Source organism: Erythrolamprus reginae, chromosome 7 (genome assembly GCF_031021105.1).
Source record: "Erythrolamprus reginae isolate rEryReg1 chromosome 7, rEryReg1.hap1, whole genome shotgun sequence".
Taxonomy (NCBI): Eukaryota; Metazoa; Chordata; class Lepidosauria; order Squamata; family Dipsadidae; genus Erythrolamprus; species Erythrolamprus reginae.
This window is the reverse complement of record NC_091956.1, coordinates 41,701,180-41,717,947: the sequence shown is the minus strand read 5'-3', so window position 1 is coordinate 41,717,947 and position 16,768 is coordinate 41,701,180. Positions and strand designations below refer to the sequence as shown.

The 16,768-nt window shown below is 43.4% G+C and overlaps 1 protein-coding gene across 4 annotated transcripts in view; it reads right to left on the bottom strand.

Moving 5' to 3' along the window:
* The window catches only part of LOC139170338 (tripartite motif-containing protein 59-like), a 170,566-nt gene that overhangs the window by 20,734 nt on the left and 133,064 nt on the right, over positions 1–16,768 (bottom strand). For 3 of the 4 annotated variants that reach the window (XM_070757394.1, XM_070757397.1, XM_070757396.1), the window contains one exon: positions 8,608–8,977. The exons of the other annotated variant lie outside the window; for it this stretch is intronic. In XM_070757394.1, the coding sequence (XP_070613495.1) occupies positions 8,969–8,977 (9 nt within the window). In that variant the 3' untranslated portion in view covers positions 8,608–8,968. Of the gene's footprint in view, positions 1–8,607; positions 8,978–16,768 lie in introns of those variants that run through there. 4 annotated transcript variants of the gene reach the window in all.

Genomic DNA, 16,768 nt, shown 5'->3' with positions numbered 1-16,768 from the left:
AAAACAGATAAACGGGATAAAGAATAGAGAATTAATTTTCACAAAGTGGAATAGGAGCGACTTAGGTAAATTAATAGGTCCCATGAAAGGGACTATGGAAATTTGGAAAAAATGGCAGGGGAAAATAGAATTATATAAATCTAAACTGTCATTGCATTATGTAATAAATAGAAACAATGAAACAAATTTAAATAGGGTTATAGGAGAGTTGAAGGGAAGAGGGATAACTAAGATAGAACAGTTATATGAGAAGGATGGCAGGCCAAGTAGAAACCGTATAGAATGGTGGTTAGGTAAGTGAATATGGCTACAAATAAATGCAATATGTAAATATCTCAATGAAAGGGAGAATAAAGAAGTAGTATTGAGGGAGGAGACAGGGTTAGAGAAAATAATAAGAGAAAAAAATGAGGGTATGAAGGTGCAAACAACCAATATATATAAGTTGCTAGTGCAGTCAGATGGGGACACGATTCAAGGATTGACTAAATGGTGGCAAAACGAAATACAAGTAGAGGTATAAGAGATGGAAAATACAGTAGAAAATATAAGGAAAATTAAGAATACAAGAATTAGGGAAATGAGAAGGAAAATATTACATAATTGGTATTATACTCCCGTTCAACTAGCACACTTTTAGCAGAATGTCTGGGGTATTTGTTGGCACAGGTGTCAAGATAAAGGAGTGTTTCTGCATATGTTTTGGGAATGCCCGATAGTGCAGGAATTTTGGCAAAAAGTGCAAGAGGACATTAATAGAATGTTAAATATACAATGGACAATCACTAAGAAAATGGCAGTATTAGTTAAAAGCAATGCGATGGGAGAATTTAGAGAAATAAAACAAGCAGCAATAGAAAGCGCTCGGGCGGTAATAGTTTTGGGTTGGAATGATGCAACGAGTTTGCATGTGGGAACAAATGACACAAGAAAAGACCTAAGGACAACAATAAGGGACTATGACCAACTGGGCAACAAAGCCAAAGACATGGGTGCACAGGTAGTTTTTTCATCCATACTACCTACAAGAGGACAGCACTTGACAAGAGAATGAAAAATTCTGCAATTGAACCACTGGCTAAAAGGTTGGTGTCGCCAAAGAAACTTTGGATTTTTTTATCTTGGACTACACTTTCTCCAGGATGGTCTTCTAGGTAGGGATGGGTTACACCTCACCAAGACTGGGAAGAATGTCCTTGGAAACCATCTAGCCCAATTCGTCAGATGGGCTTTAAACTAACACCATGTGGGTGGGCAACCATATTCCAGAACCTAACACCAATCAGGGCCCCTCAGCAAGCAAGGTCAACAACGAACTAAAAAGGGAAGGGAAGGGAGACACACACAAACACCAATCAGAAGACACCAAGGGTCCTCCCAAAAACAGGCACAAAGAACTCAAATGCCTTTATATCAATGCACAAAGACTGGAGAACAAGCAGGGTGAACTAGAAATTCTAATCCATGAAGGCAAATACGACATAGTTGGAATCACTGAAACCTGGTGGGACGAAACACACAACTGGAATATACAGATTAAAGGATACAAACTTTTTTTAAAAAACCAGATCACACAAAAAAGGAGGAAGTACATAAAAGACCACTACAACTTCACAGAGATACAAGCTACAAAAGAAGAAAACCCTCTAGAAAGCTTATGGGTCAACATTAAAGAAAAAAAGTGCAATACAACAATTGGTGTGTACTACAGACCACCAAACCAAACAGAAACAATGGACAGCCTTTTCAACAACCAAATGACACACATGTGCAAGAAAAACAACCCACTAATAATGGGAGACTTTAATTACCTGGGCATAAATTGGAAAAATAATTCCGCACCAAGCGAAAAATCAAACAAATTTCTGGCATGCCTTCCAGACAACTTCATAGTCCAAAAACTAGAGGAGGGAACTAGAGGGGCAGCCATACTAGACCTAATTCTCACAAACAGAAAAGAAGTGATAATAGGGTCGAAACAGATGGAGTGCTGGGTGAAAGCAACCACGACATCCTCAAGTTCAATATAATAGCAACACAAACAATTGGACCCAACAACACCAAAATCCCAGATTTTAAGAAAGCAAACTTCAATAAACTCAGAAAAAACTTGAGAGTGATCCCTTGGACAACAGCCCTGAAAGGCAAAACCACGCAAGAAGCTTGGGAAATCTTAAAAGCCATGATCAAAAGGACCGTTGTACCTACCTGAACGGTCTTCTTGTTGCACTGGAAGGAGAGTCCAACATGGGTAATTCCTCTAGTCTTATTGGTAGGGACTGAGTTTATATTAACATATTTACATATTAATAAGGTACCGCCCCCTAGCTGCCCCAGTAACTCAGTTTTGAAAATCAAAGACAGCATTAAAGGTAAATTAAACGATTTATTTATAACCTCAATATCAACTGGAACTGAACTGAAAGCGCCCCTGGGCCCAAAGGCCGGGAGGGTTTGGACTCTCCTTCCAGTGCAACGAGAAGACCGTTCAGGTAAGTACAACGGTCCTTCTCCCCTGCACTGGAAGGAGAGTCCAACATGGGATATACCCAAGTTTAGCATCCATGGGAGGGAACAGGCTGGACCAGGGGCACAGGAGAAGTGCACATCCTTTGCAGAGCACGCCTCCCAAATGATTCTTCAGCCGAAGCAAAGGAATCAATTCTGTAATGCTGGACAAAGGTCGACGGCGTGGCCATGTCCTCTATGGTCGCCTGACTTGACCATGCGGCTGAGGTGGCTGCACTCCTAGTAGAATGGGCCGTAATCCCTGCTGGTGGGGAGCAGGCACTTGCTTTGTAGGTCTGCACTATGCAGCTTCGAAGCCAACAGCTTAGTGTCTGAGAGGATACCTTGAGGCCCATCTTGGACTGGGAAAAGGAAATAAAGAGAGCCTCCGACTTCCGGAAGTATTCTGTCCGCCTAACGTAAATCTTCAATGCCTTTCGAGCATTGACTTTGTGCCATCTAAGCTCCGAAGGGTGGTTTCCCTGGGAACAGAAATCCGGTATCGCAAGGTCCTGCCTCCTATGGAAAAAGGTATTGACCTTGGGAATGAAGACCGGGTCCAGACGTAATACGACTCTGTCTGGATGGTAAATACAAAGATCTGTGTGTACCGAAAGAGCTGATAGCTCGGACACCCGCCGGGCTGATGTTATTGCCACAAGAAAGGCAGTCTTAATAGTCAAAAAACGAAGAGAAATTGTCCTCAAAGGTTCAAAGGGTGGTCCAGTAAGAGCTTGCAAAACCAACGAGAGATCCCAGGTGGGAAAACGATGAATCATTGGTGGGTGCTTGTTGGAAGCGCCCCGGAGAAAATCTCTAATCCACGGATGGTGAGATAGTGGATGACCTTGATCAATTTTGAGGATCGTTGAAATAGCTGCCACTTGCCTTCTCAAAGTGTTCGGCGCCAGGTCCTTTTTGAGACCAGATTGGAGAAATTCCAGGACTGGAACTAAAGGAGATCCTTGGGGATCTAACTGATGTTCATTGCAGAAATTACAGAAAGCGGACCACATAGTCTGATAGATCCTCGTTGTTGAAGGGTGACGGGAGGCCTGTATGGTTCGAAAGTCGATGTTGTCTCAGTCTGTCCCCCTCAAGTGCCAGACGGTCAGCTGGAACCATTGGGGGTCTGGATGTAGGACAAACCCCTGACTGAGGGAGATCAGGCCGTCCGGGATCCTCCACGGGGGGAGATTGATAACCCGACCAGGTCAGAAAACCAGGGACAGCGGGGCCAGTGAGGTGCTACCAAAAGAACCTCTACTCATTCCGCTAGGATCTTGTCCACGACCTTTGGTAAAAGACACGTCGGGGGAAAGGTGTACAGAAGGCCTTGAGGCCATGGTGCATGCAGGGCGTTGATTCTCTCTGCTCCTGGCGACGGAAAACGAGAGAAAAATCGAGGGAGTTGGGCGTTGAGGCGAGTTGCAAATAAATCCACCTCGAAGCTGCCAAAACGTATTATTTTCTGAAAGATTATCGGATCCAGCCTCCATTCTGACTGGTCTAAGGTAGCCCTGCTCAGCCAGTCCACCTGTACGTTGGATGTCCCCGCAATATGCTCTGCTGATAAGGATGCTAGGTGACATTCTGCCCATCTGAACAGGGATGCTGTCTCTCGCCTGAGCCTGTGCGATCGTGTCCTGCCCTGGTGGTTCAGGTGAGCTTTCGTTGCAACGTTGTCTGTGAGAACCAGAACGTGACGGCCCTCTAGCACTGGAAGAAATGACCGTAGGACCAGAGACACCGCCCTGAGCTCTAGGAAGTTTATGTTGACTGGTGTCAAGTCTGTCCGAGACCAGAGTCCTTGGGCCACCTGGGAGCCCACGTGTGCCCCCCAACCCGTCAAGCTGGCGTCTGTTGTGAGGATAATATGGTCCTGAGCTCGGAAGGAGCAACCTCGATAAATTGCCCGAGATGTCCACCATCGCAGGGAGTCTCGAGTCTGCCGGTTTAGATACACTAACCTGTTCGAGTGACTGGACCGTGCTTTTTGAAAGGGCAGTAGGAACCACTGCAGGGTTCGAATATGGTGACATGCCCAAGGCACGATGCCTATGCACGATACAAAGGTCCCCAGGAGTTTGGAAAGAAGGGAGAATGGTACTCGGCGTAGATGTTGAACCCTGGCAACAAGCTGTAGAATGTTGGCCTGTCTCTCTGGGGAGAGAGAAACAGTCCCTGAGACGGTGTCTATGATAGCCTCTAAGTGCAAAAGGTTGGTTGTGGGAGACAGGTGACTTTTTGGTAGGTTTATAGTAAAGCCATGATCTTGTAGTGTCTGCATGGTATACCTGAGATCTTCTTTCGCTTTTTGGGAGGATCTTTCCAGTATAATGATATCGTCCAAGTAAGCTAACACGCGTATGGACTGAGCCCGAAGGCTGGCCGTCAGAACATCTAACAATTTTGTGAAAGTCCGAGGGGCTGATGAGAGGCCAAAGGGCATTGCCCTGTATTGAAAATGTACCCCTTCTAAGCAGAAGTGGAGGAACCTCCGGTGTGACTTGTGGATTGGAATGTGGAGATAAGCCTCCTTCAGATCTATTGACGTGAGGAGGTCTCGGGTTCGAATCAACGCTACAATGGAGTGGAGAGAGTGCATCTTGAATCTCCTTTGGCGGATAAAGGTGTTTAATTGTTTTAAGTTCAAGATTAGTCTGCAACCTCCCGAAGTTTTGGGGACGGTAAAGACTATTGAGTAAAAACCCTTGCCCTCCTGATAGCGTGGCACTCTCTCGATGGCCCGAATGCTTAGCAGGTGGGCGATCTCCTGATTCAGCAATTCACGTTTTTGAGGATCGAGGGAAACAGGACATCTTTGAAAACGGTTGGGTGGAAACTGAATGAACTCTAGTGACACTGTGGCCAAGGCCCATTCGTCCGAGGACGCCTCCCTCCTAATGGGATCCCATTGTTTAAGGGAGGCCTGGTTTGGTTTAGCCTTGTCCTGGTTTGGTTTAGCCTTGGCCTTGCCCGAATGGGCCTTTTCCTTGGGCTTAGCGGTCGCCGGGGAGGGGGTCGCCCTGTCGCCGCTTCTTCCAGATCTGCCATAGTACTCACGGTCGGTAAAGGTAGATATAACCGGTCTGAATGAAAACGCCAAAAATCTGGTGCTTGTCAAGTCGCAACGCAGATAAAATGGCAGATCGGGCCAAGAGAAGCTGCGCAAGCGTACTGGTTCCCCGACCTTCGTGCCCGACAGCTGATAGGCTGTCTTATTTGGCGCCTGTTGTGCTCAAAATGGCGCTCGTTTCGCCCTTCCCAAAGGGGGCGTTTCCGCACCTTAAAATGGTGACGGAGGATTTCGCCTGCCTCCCCCAACGGCTGGATTGGTTTCCGTGCCAGCTGTAACGGGGGGTGGGGGCTACGCGTGCCGGCCTCCAAGCTCAACTGTTCGGCGGCTCCTTCTCTTTCACCCTGCCGCGTTACCGGCGAGATCCCTGTCAGCTGGGGATCGGCTTCCCCGGCGGCGAAGAACCTGGCTTAGGAGTGCAAAACTCCGACGCGATGCTTGGTGTTCTGATCGGGCTGGGCAAAGCGACAAACCGCTGAGAGGATTCAAGCCTTTTAACTTTATATTCGATGTAGCCTCCCAGTGGGGGGGGCAGACCCCCCCCCCTTCGGCTAGCAGCCAGGTCTAACCTCGGAGGTCAGTGACCAAGGGCTGCAAACTCCTTCCTCAGGGCAGTACACTCTGGGAGAAGTGGCCCTATAAAGGAAACCTCGTCGGGGGTGGTGCCCGTGGAGGGCAGGAACCCCATCCATGAAAAATCTGAAAAACAAGGTAAGAATAATCAATAATTAGTAAGTGAAAGGAGAAATCAATCTATTACACAAACCTTAATTGGATTTATTTGTGAGAGAAAACTCATTAAGTCCCTACACTTAAGACTGAGTTTTTCAAAACTGAGTTACTGGGGCAGCTAGGGGGCGGTACCTCATTAATATGTAAATATGTTAATATAAACTCAGTCCCTACCAATAAAGCTAGAGGAATTACCCATGTTAGACTCTCCTTCCAGTGCAGGGGAGAACAATGCTATCCCGATGAAAAAGAAACACATGAAATCCAAAAAGAAACCAGCTTGCCTACACAAAGAGCTAACAAACAAACTGAATGAAAAAAGCTGCATGAACAGGGGAAAAACCTGGGAGGGGGAATGGAAAGAAGGGCACATAACAAAGGCAGATTACCAAAAAACAGCCAGAATCTGCAAAAAAAAAAATCAGGACAAAAAAGCCCAATACGAACTAAGCCTAGCAACAAAAGTCCAAGCTACTTCGAACACATAAACACCCCCAAAAAACCCAGGAAGCAGTCAGTCCACTAAAAAGAGAAGATGGCAAAGAAGTAACAGTCAATATAGAGAAAGCAGAACTGCTCAACACTTTCTTCGCCTCTGTTTTAACTCACAAAGAAACAACAAAACAACGAGTTTGTATCACATCTGCAGAAATAAAAACTGGAACAAAACTCTACTTCAATCAAAATACAGTAAGAGACCACTTACTGGAACTCAATGAGTACAAATCACCAGGACCAGATGGACTGCACCCAGAGTCCTAAGGGAACTCGTTGATGTCATCACTCAACCTCTGTACCACATTTTTCAAAAATCCTGGATCACAGGAGAACTACCAGACGATTGGTCCCTATTTACAAAAAAGGCAAAAATAACAGACCCAGGAAACTACAGCCAATCAGCCTAATATCTATTCCTGGGAAAATACTAGAAAAGATAACCAAGAAACAGATCTATTACCACCTTGAGTTGAACAATGTAATAACCACCAGCCAACACGGATTTGTCAGAAACAAATCATGCCAAACCAACCTCATTTCATTCTTCAACACTGAGACCAAATCAATTGACCAGAGAAATGCAGTGGACTTAATATACCTAGACTTTAGCAAAGCATTCGACAAGGTGGACCACAACCTACTACTCTCCAAAGTAAAGAAGAGTGGGATTGACAATAACACAACAAAATGGATTGAAAACTGGCTGACCAATCACACCCAACGAGTAGTCCTCAATGGGACTAAGTCCACATGGAAAGAGGTAGGCAGTGGGGTACCACAGGGGTCAGTCCTAGGCCCAGTACTCTTTAACATATTTATCAATGACCTAGACGAGGGAATAGAGAGGGAATTAATTAAATTTGCAGATGACAGCAAGCTGGCGGGAGTGGCCAATACACCAGAGTATACAGAAAGATCTAGACAGACTTGTACAGTGGGCGCAAACAAACAAAATGAAGTTCAATGTAGAGAAAAATAAAATCCTGCACCTAGGCAAAAAAAACCCAAAACATACATACAAACTGGGTGAAACCACACTCACCATAAGTGACTGTGAAAGGGATCTTGGAGTCTTGGTGGATAACCAACTAAATATGAGCCAGCAATGTGCAGCAGCGGCTAAAAAAGCCAACACAATCCTAAGCTGCATGAACAGGGGGATACACTCCAAATCTAGAGAGGTGATAATACCACTCTATAATGCCCTGGTCAGACCGCACCTGGAGTATTGCATCCAGTTCTGGTCACCACACTTCAAAAGAAACATAGAGACTCTGGAAAGGGTACAGAAAAGAGCAACTAAAATGATGAGGGGACTAGAGACCAGGCCATACGAAGAGAGGTTGCTGGAACTGGGCATGGATAGTCCAGTAAAAAGAAGGGCCAGGAAGGACATGATAGCTGTATACAGGTACTTAAGCAGTTGCCACGGAGAGGAGGGGGGTCACACTATTTTCCGGGGCACCAGAGAGCCGGATGAGGAACAACGGTTGGAAGCTGACCAAGGAGAGATTCAACCTGGAGATAAGGAAGAACTTCCTGTCAGTCAGAGCGATCAACCAGTGGAACGGCCTGCCAGCGGAGGTTGTGAATGCCCCAACTATGGAAGTTTTCTAGAGGAGACTGGATTGCCATCTGGCTGGAGAGGTGTAGGGTTTCCTGCTTAACCAGGGGGTTGGACTTGATGACCTGTAAAGTCCCTTTCAACACAAACAAACAAACAGACAGACAGACAAGCAAACAAACAAACAAACAAATAAGCAATAAATAAAATAAATACATACAATAAATAAATGATTAAAAAACTGTTTCTTTTAACTTTTACATTGAGAGCTTGAATTATTATTAACAGAAAGAACGAAAAGGTAGCATAAACTGTACACCATTGTATATTGTGGCAGAAAGGAATATAAGATCTAGCAAATCGTATTTGTAGATTTTATTATTCATTCAGTTAGGTGCTGCCCACCTCTTGTGTGAGGAGCAAACAAGCAAAGTTCTCTCTTTTAAACACCCATCCATTTCTGTTGCTTTTGCATTCTGCTTATTTTGTTCTTCTGGATGTCCTGTGAAATGCTTCGAAAATAAAAATGCTTCTGTCTTTTGTCCAACTGCTTCTTTTCCAAGTACAAAATCGCGTTGCTCTGTATTTCAATGAATCTATAGGAAGGAATAAGCTTAGTAATTGATTTTTGGAGAATCTATTTTGTCCCCTCTTCCGATTTTTGGGTCTTTCTAGTTTTAAAGTTGCCATAATACATTGGATTTCTAAATCCTGTGGAATCAATTAAGGTTTAAAAATATGTTTTTTATTTTAAAATTTAGAAAACAATGTGGAATACTAAATTTACTGTATACTATACAGCACAAAAATATATGAAAAAACATTACTGTGGAAAATACTGGGTTCAATTGCAGACTAGAATATTATTACTTAAAATACTTGCTTAATCATTGCAACACATAAAAGAAAAAATGCAGTCTCAGAAGGATATTAAGTCCTTCAAGTCAGGTTTGACTCCTTGTGACTACATGGACATATACATTTTTCCCTTATCTCTTAGCACTTATATGAAAATGTATGCTTTTCCTTCCCAGTATACAGCTCTGGAATATTTTCACTGTCTTTCATCTTAATACCAAACAGATCCAAACTACAGTAATACCTCATCTTACGAACTTACAGATTCCGGGACAAGGTTTGTAAGGTGAAAAGTTCGTAAGATGAAACAATGTTTCCCATAGGAATCAATGGAAAAGCTAATAATGCGTGCAAGCCCAAAACTCACCCATTTTGCCCATTACTGCCGGCATTCAGATCCTTGTTTGGGGGTGGGTGGTGGTGGCGGGGGTGGACATGACATGCCTGGCGCTGCTGCTGCTTCTCAAAGGGAAACCACCACCACCGCCACTATCCTCTTGTCCTGGTCAGAGCGATGGAATCCGCCGGGACATGGCAGCCCCACCCTTTGTGAGGGCGGGGCTGGAGCAGAGGGGCGGCTGCGGGAGGCCGCCTGCATTGTTTGGGCGCTCAGTGCCAGGGCTATCAGCGAAGGGGCTGGCTCGGTGAAAGCGCTCCCAGCAAAGGGACTTTGAGAGGGTTTTCTCCAAGCGCCTCTCCTGCAGCCCCTTCACTGGCAGCCCTGGACGAAAGCGCTCCCGCTTGCCAGGAAGGAGAGCTGCTCTCTTTCCTGGAGGATTTCTTTAGCAGCAGTGGCAAAGACACCCCAGTTAATGAAGAAATCCTCCAGGAAAGAGAGCAGCTTGTCAGGGAGACAATATCGCTCCCGCTTCGCCTGCTTGTCAGTGAGGAGAGCTGCTCTCCTTCCTGGAGGATTTCTCCCTCGCCTCCCCCCCCCCCCACGGTTGCTTACAGGCCGGCGGCATCGCATGGGCGGTGGGGATTCCCTGCCGAACGTATGAGCGTCCGGAGCCTCCCCGAGCTCCCTGCAGTTGGGGAAGCCCTGGGAAGCCTCCCAACGCTCATATGATAGGCGAGGAATCCCCACCACCCATGCCGAAGCCACAGCTCTTCCACACACCCCCGACTACCCCCAGCCTCTGTGCCGCAGCCCAGCTGTCATCTTGTAAAGAAGCGAGAAAAGGAGGAGTTGGGTGCCAGTGGTGGCCGGTCGGGAGACGGGGGACAGCAGGAAGAGGAGGAGGAGGGAGGGAGGTTGGGAAGAGGCACGGCCAGCCCGGCTGCTGGGGAGGAGAAAGGCAGGCAGGACCCGACGCTGGAGCTGCGCCGCCTCTTTCTCTTCCTCCTCCTCTTCCTCTGCCACCTCCCGGTTGAAAAGCCTTTGCAAGCTCAGAAATGGCGCAAGGTGTAGCCTTCTGCGTGGGGGTACCTGTCAGCCTAAGCTTTCATCGCCTGCGAAGAAGCCGCAGAGCAGAGCAAACAATTCAAGGGCCGCTCTCTGCAGGGAAGGAGAGCCTTGCCCTCCGCTCTCCTGAAGGCATTTGCTCTGTTCCACGGCTTCTTCACAGGCGATGAAAGCTTAGGCTGACAGGTAGCTGCCGGCCAACTGGGCATCCCTTGGTGGAGCACTGGCTTCCTCTGCTGGCGCTGGGAAAAGGCTGAACCGCCCCACTCCTGGCTTTGTGCAGGTCTCCGGGAAGGGCCGTTTTACCCTTCCGCTCCTGGCTTGGTGGGCCAGCAGTGTCTCCAGCCGCTTAGCTCCTCTCGATGGACCTCAGCCAAACAAAACCTCCCGGAAGGGAATCCCGGCAGGGGCAGAAAGCAAATAGGAAATTCCTGGCAGTGACAGTCACATGGCAGGGGAATCCCTACGGCAGTAAGCGAGCGCACGCGCAGTAAGAGAGCACACGCACCCGGGCTCGGGTTCGTAAGGTGAAAATGGTTCTTAAGATGAGGCAAACAAATCTTAAACTCTGGGTTCATATCATGAAAAGTTTGTATGAAGAGGCGTTCGTAAGACGAGGTATCACTGTATGTTACTTTTTTAAAAAAGATCAACCAATATTAGTTTGGTGCTATAATAAACAAAAAAAAATTATGGGCACATAAAGATGGCAGCTTTATTAAGCATCATACTGCTCTACCCATTATTATTACCTACTGTTTCTTATGATATGCTGATCAATATATGACTTCTAAGGATGCAATTTGAGGAAAGGGCAGACAAGGTATTCAATGACCCTTACAAAAGAATTAAATATGATTAAACAGTGTAATTTTCAAAGAACGGCCTCTGAGCTAGAATGAATATGCAAGACAGACAAGTGGAATACCAGCTATATCTCTTAGCAGTGCAGTCATAAAGCAGGTTTATTTGGAAGCAATTATTAACTACCTTCAGTAAAAGATCACGTGTAACGGAATCAAAATAATCAAGCGCCTCAAAATGAGGAATGGTTTGTATGTTTGGGATGCTTTAAAAACTTCAATATAGCTAATTGTAACAAAATTAGCTAACTTAAAAGAAAATTCCAGAATGTTGTCCTGTAACCAATTTGGGGGATCAGTGGCATTGATACAAAAACATGGAGTGAGAAAACAGAATTTGCAATCTTGTTTACAATTAATGTCTTGATGAAAGGGTACATTTAAAAAAATATAAACTAGTGATATTCAAGTTTTAGAATTTATTTTGTAAAATTAAGTACTTTTTCCATATGATATTAAAGTGGTTAACATGACATAAGGAATACATTATAAGATACTGTATATAAAGCAATCTTAGTACCTTCTAAATTAATTGAACTATATCTCATGTTTTGTATATATTATTTCTGCAACTGTTCCAAGTGGATAATTCCAACATGTTTTAGCATAATTCTATTAACAAAAGTTCCCATATTGTATAAGGAAGCTGTATTTGCAGATACATCAAAAGGCTAAATACATAATTATTAAATATAGAACTATTAAATAATAATTAAAAGAAGATCTTTCTATGGTAGAAACAGATACATAATAAAAATTAAATGTTATATTGTTTTACAGTAGACGTATATATTCCAGCTTTAGAGGCCATGGCTTTCTAAACCTTGGAATGGGAAACAATGTAAATAATATTGTAAGTGGCTTTGAAAGTTCAATTCATTACTATGAAATCTGATTTCCTATCCTGGAAATAGACATGAGGTTTAATGTTGATTTACCTTAGACTTTAGTCACAAGGAAAGTAACATTGCACAACAAGCTCTAAAAACAAAATGACTAAGTAAAGCCAGCTCACAAGAAAAAATGTTCATTATTGCCTTATAAAGTAATTACTTTTTGAAGATGAATTCATATTCAAAACAAGATCTAATGTTTTATATAAGTTTTGCAAAATATATAAGTAAAAATTCTTGAAACTATTTGCCCAAATATGAATGAGAAAATGAGCTAATAGTCTATATGTAATGAGGGGGGGGAAATGCTGGCACTATGTTTCAAAATATTGTATCTGATTCTATCAGGAAAGAAATTTAATTTGATCATGTTTCTCTGAAAGAAAATTAAATGAATTTTTATACTTGATAAATTGTTTCATTCTGTTTACTCATGCTCAGTTTCCAAATGGGTCGTTGTATCTTCAGAAACAGAAAAGCATTTTGATAGAATGCCTTGGTTACTAGCAGTGGGCACTTGAATTAGATCGTCGACATCAGGATCTGAATTTGTGCAATTTGTTTCATTAAGTATTGAAGGAGATCTAAATACTTGGGCAGCTAATGGAAGACATTCCAAAACATTATTTTCATTGTGATCAGTGGAAACTGAAGTGCTGCTTGCATATGAATTGCAGGTTAAATTTTGCTGAGAAAAAAGAATATTGTCATTTTGAGATTTTAGATATGTGCCTAAGCATGCTTTTTTTTTTTGATACTGCTTTTTTTTTTTGATACAGAGGTCCATTTTTTCTGGATGAAACAGGGTTTTTTTTTTCAAATGTAGTTTTAGCTTTTCAGTTAATTTCTGATTTATTATAAGTATATTATGGAAAGATACTGCTGGAGAAATCAAAGTCTCATAATTATTTCTGGAAGCTTCATTGATATAAGAGTATTTTCTGTCCAAGTAGAATTATTTGAAAAGAATCATCTAGGTATTGGTGACTGTTTTGAAATGTTCTGTTTATATGTCGCAAAACAATTACTTTCAGAAGATAAATCTGAGGAAAAGTGTTTTCCAGTAACAACATTTGGATTAAAACTGATGGCTGTAGTAGCAGCGATATTTGTAGAGAAGGATGAAGAGATATTTGTAGAGAAGGATGAAGAGATTTTCCCCTGTATATTTCTCAGGTTGCAAACTTTGCTTTTAGGATTTTCCAGAAAGGAAGTTAACTTTTGTTTTTGGAAAGATATAGTAGATTACACTTTCAAGTTGGCACCAAAATTTGAAAAATGCTCCATAACTTCTGATGAGACTGATTTTAAAGTCTATTTTTGTTGAATAGCTGTCTCAGATACATTTTTCAACAGGTTAGTTTTCTTGGTGTCATTTGGAGTGCCTTTTGGGTCTAATACATTCAAACTACTATTTGAGCTACAAAAGGACCGTTGAACTTACCTGAACAGGCAAGGAGAGTCCAATGTGGGTAATTCTCTAGTCTCATTGGAAGGGACTTAGTTTAATTTAAATATTAGGCAGGTACCGCCCCCTAGACCTCCAGTCAATGATAACGAAGAAGTAGTAAACCATGAAAACTTTTATTGAACAACTGGAAGGCCAAATTTAAAAGTATAAGAACCATCAAACAGTGAATGAAAACAGAGGCCCTGGTCCCAGAAGCCGGGCGGGTTTGGACTCTCCTTGCAGTGCATCAAGAAGACTGTTCAGATAAGTTCAATGGTCCTTCTCCAATGCACTTGAAAGGAGAGTCCAATGCGGGATGTACCCAAGCCTTAATTATAGGGAGGGAGAAGTCTGGACCAGTGGTGCTGGAGTTGAGCACACCCTTTGTAGCACACGCCTCCCAAAGGCCACCTCCGCGGAGGCAAAAGAGTCAATACGATAATGTTTGATAAATGTAGACAGATATCTTCAAAGGAAGCTTGCGTAGCCCAAGCCACTGATGTGGCGGAACTACGAGTAGAATGTCTGGTTATTCCCTGCGGGATTTTGTGACCCTCTGCCTTGTACGCCTCTGCAATGCAATCACGCAGCCAGCGGCTCATGGTTTGAGAGGAAACCTTGGTGCCCTTGCCGTGAGTTGAAAAGGACACGAACAATGCCTCCAAAGTCCTAAACAGTTGCGTTCTGCGAATATAGATTTTCAAGGCCCGTCGTACATCTAACTTGTGCCACCTCAGTTCTGAGGGGTGAGTTCCATGTGTGTAAAAGTCTGGCAAAACTACTTCCTGAGCTCAGTGGAACCAGGAATTTACTTTTGGAACAAACGTTGGGTCCATTCGTAATACGACCCTGTCTGGGTGAAATTGACAAAGATCCAGTCTCACAGACAAGGCCGATATTTCTGACATGTGTCTGGCCGAAGTGATTGCGACCAGGAACGCGGTTTTGATTGACAGGAAACGTAAGGAAATTGTCCATATCGTTTCAAAGGGAGGTCCTGTCAAGGCTCGCAATACTAAAGACAAATCCCAGGATGGATATCTATGAACCATCAGAGGTCGGATGTTGGAGGCCCCTCTTAAAAAAATCCTTAATCCACGGGTGACGTGTTAGGGGGCGATAGTAATCCTGCACTATAACGGTAGATAAAACTTCTACATGTCTTCGCAAAGTATTGGGAGCGAGGCCTTTATCTAGTCCTGCTTGAAGGAAGGTTAGAACTATGCCTGGTGAAGCTGTCTGAGGATCCATCTCTTGATGACTGCAAAATTCACAAAAGGCTAACCATGTGGCCTGATAAATGCGCTTGGTAGATGGTCTGTGCACAGCTTGCATGGTGGCTATGCGTGTTAGGCAGGTGTTGACGCCTCAGGCGATCCCCCTCAAGTGCCACATGGTCAGTTGCCACCACTGTGGCTCCGGGTGTGACATGCCTCCCTGACTGAGGGAGATCAAGTGGTCTGGAATTCTCCAGCACGGAGATATAGAAAGGTCCTTCAAGTCCGCAAACCATGCTCGACGTGGCCAATATGGAGCCTGTTCTTCCAGGATTCTTCGAATATGGATATGGAGCTTCCTATTTTGACCACTTGTTGCCTGTTAGACAGAAATGCAGTAATCCAGCTGTGGAGGAATCCTGAGATGCCATAGGATTTGAGTTTTTGAAATAGTTTGTCATGGACCACTGAATCAAAGGCTTTGGAGAAGTCAATATAAATTGCATCTATAGATTTTCCTTGATCAAGATGAGTTGTCCATATGTTTTTGCAGTGAAGGAGCTGTAGATTGCAGAATAGTTTTTTTCTGAATCCAAATTGTTTGTTAGAGAGCAGATTATTAGTTTCTAGGTGGAGAGTAATTGATTTGTTTATAATTGATTCCATAACTTTACATGGGACGTAGCATAGTGATATTGGTCTGTAGTTATCGACAAGAGAGGGGTCTCCTTTTTTGAAGATGGGGATGATCATTGCTTTTGACCATATCTTAGGAAGTGTGCTGGTACTGAAGGATTTTTCAAAAATTATGCTTAGTGGTCTAGTTATAGCAGAAGAGAGCTTTTTTAGGAAGTATGCACATAGACCATCTGGACCAACTGATAGGGAAGGTTTAAGGTCACGTAATACTTTTTCGACTCGGTCTTCAGTGAAGTCTATTTGGGTTAGGTCATTGAGAGTGTTTGAGATGCGAGTGATGAATTTGGGGGATGGGCCGTTGCTGTTGACAAAGACAGAGTCAAAGAATGAATTGAGATGGTTAGCTTTAGATGAATCATCATGGTATTCTTTTTTGTTCGGTCCTTTGAGAGGTGGGATAGGTCTAGAGTCCTTGAGTTTGTTGTTGACAAAGTTGTAGAAGGCACGATTGGATTTGGTGCGTAGAAGGTTTTCCTCTTGTATGCTGTGGTAGTTGAGACATTCTGCTTTTATTTGTTTACATATGCTTTTATAACGGCTTTTGAAGTTTACTACTTGTCTTTTTTTGTTTTTACGCCAGAGATATTTTTTTTAATTGTAATTTTCTTATTGAGATGGGGAGGTTATTTTTCTTGGTTGAGACAGATGCAAATGGTACGTAAAGTCTGATGATTATTTTCATCTCAAGCAAGAATGTGTTGTAGAAGTCATTCATAGAGTTGCAATTAGAGAATAAAGTTTGCCAGTTTAATTTTGAAAGATGGGCATCAATGAGTTCGTAGTTCGCTTTTTTGAAGTTGAATTTCAGAGTCACGTTATTTGGGTGGATCTTAGTGTGGCTTAGGTTGAGACTGAAATTTATCATGCTGTGGTCACTGTCGGAAAAAGGTTCTTTTATTTCTAAGCCATATATTGTACTTTTGCTGTTGCAAAAGATGAGATCTAGACAGTTATCTAATCCAGTATTGCCACTTACTATTTGGTCAAGTCCCAAACTGGTGA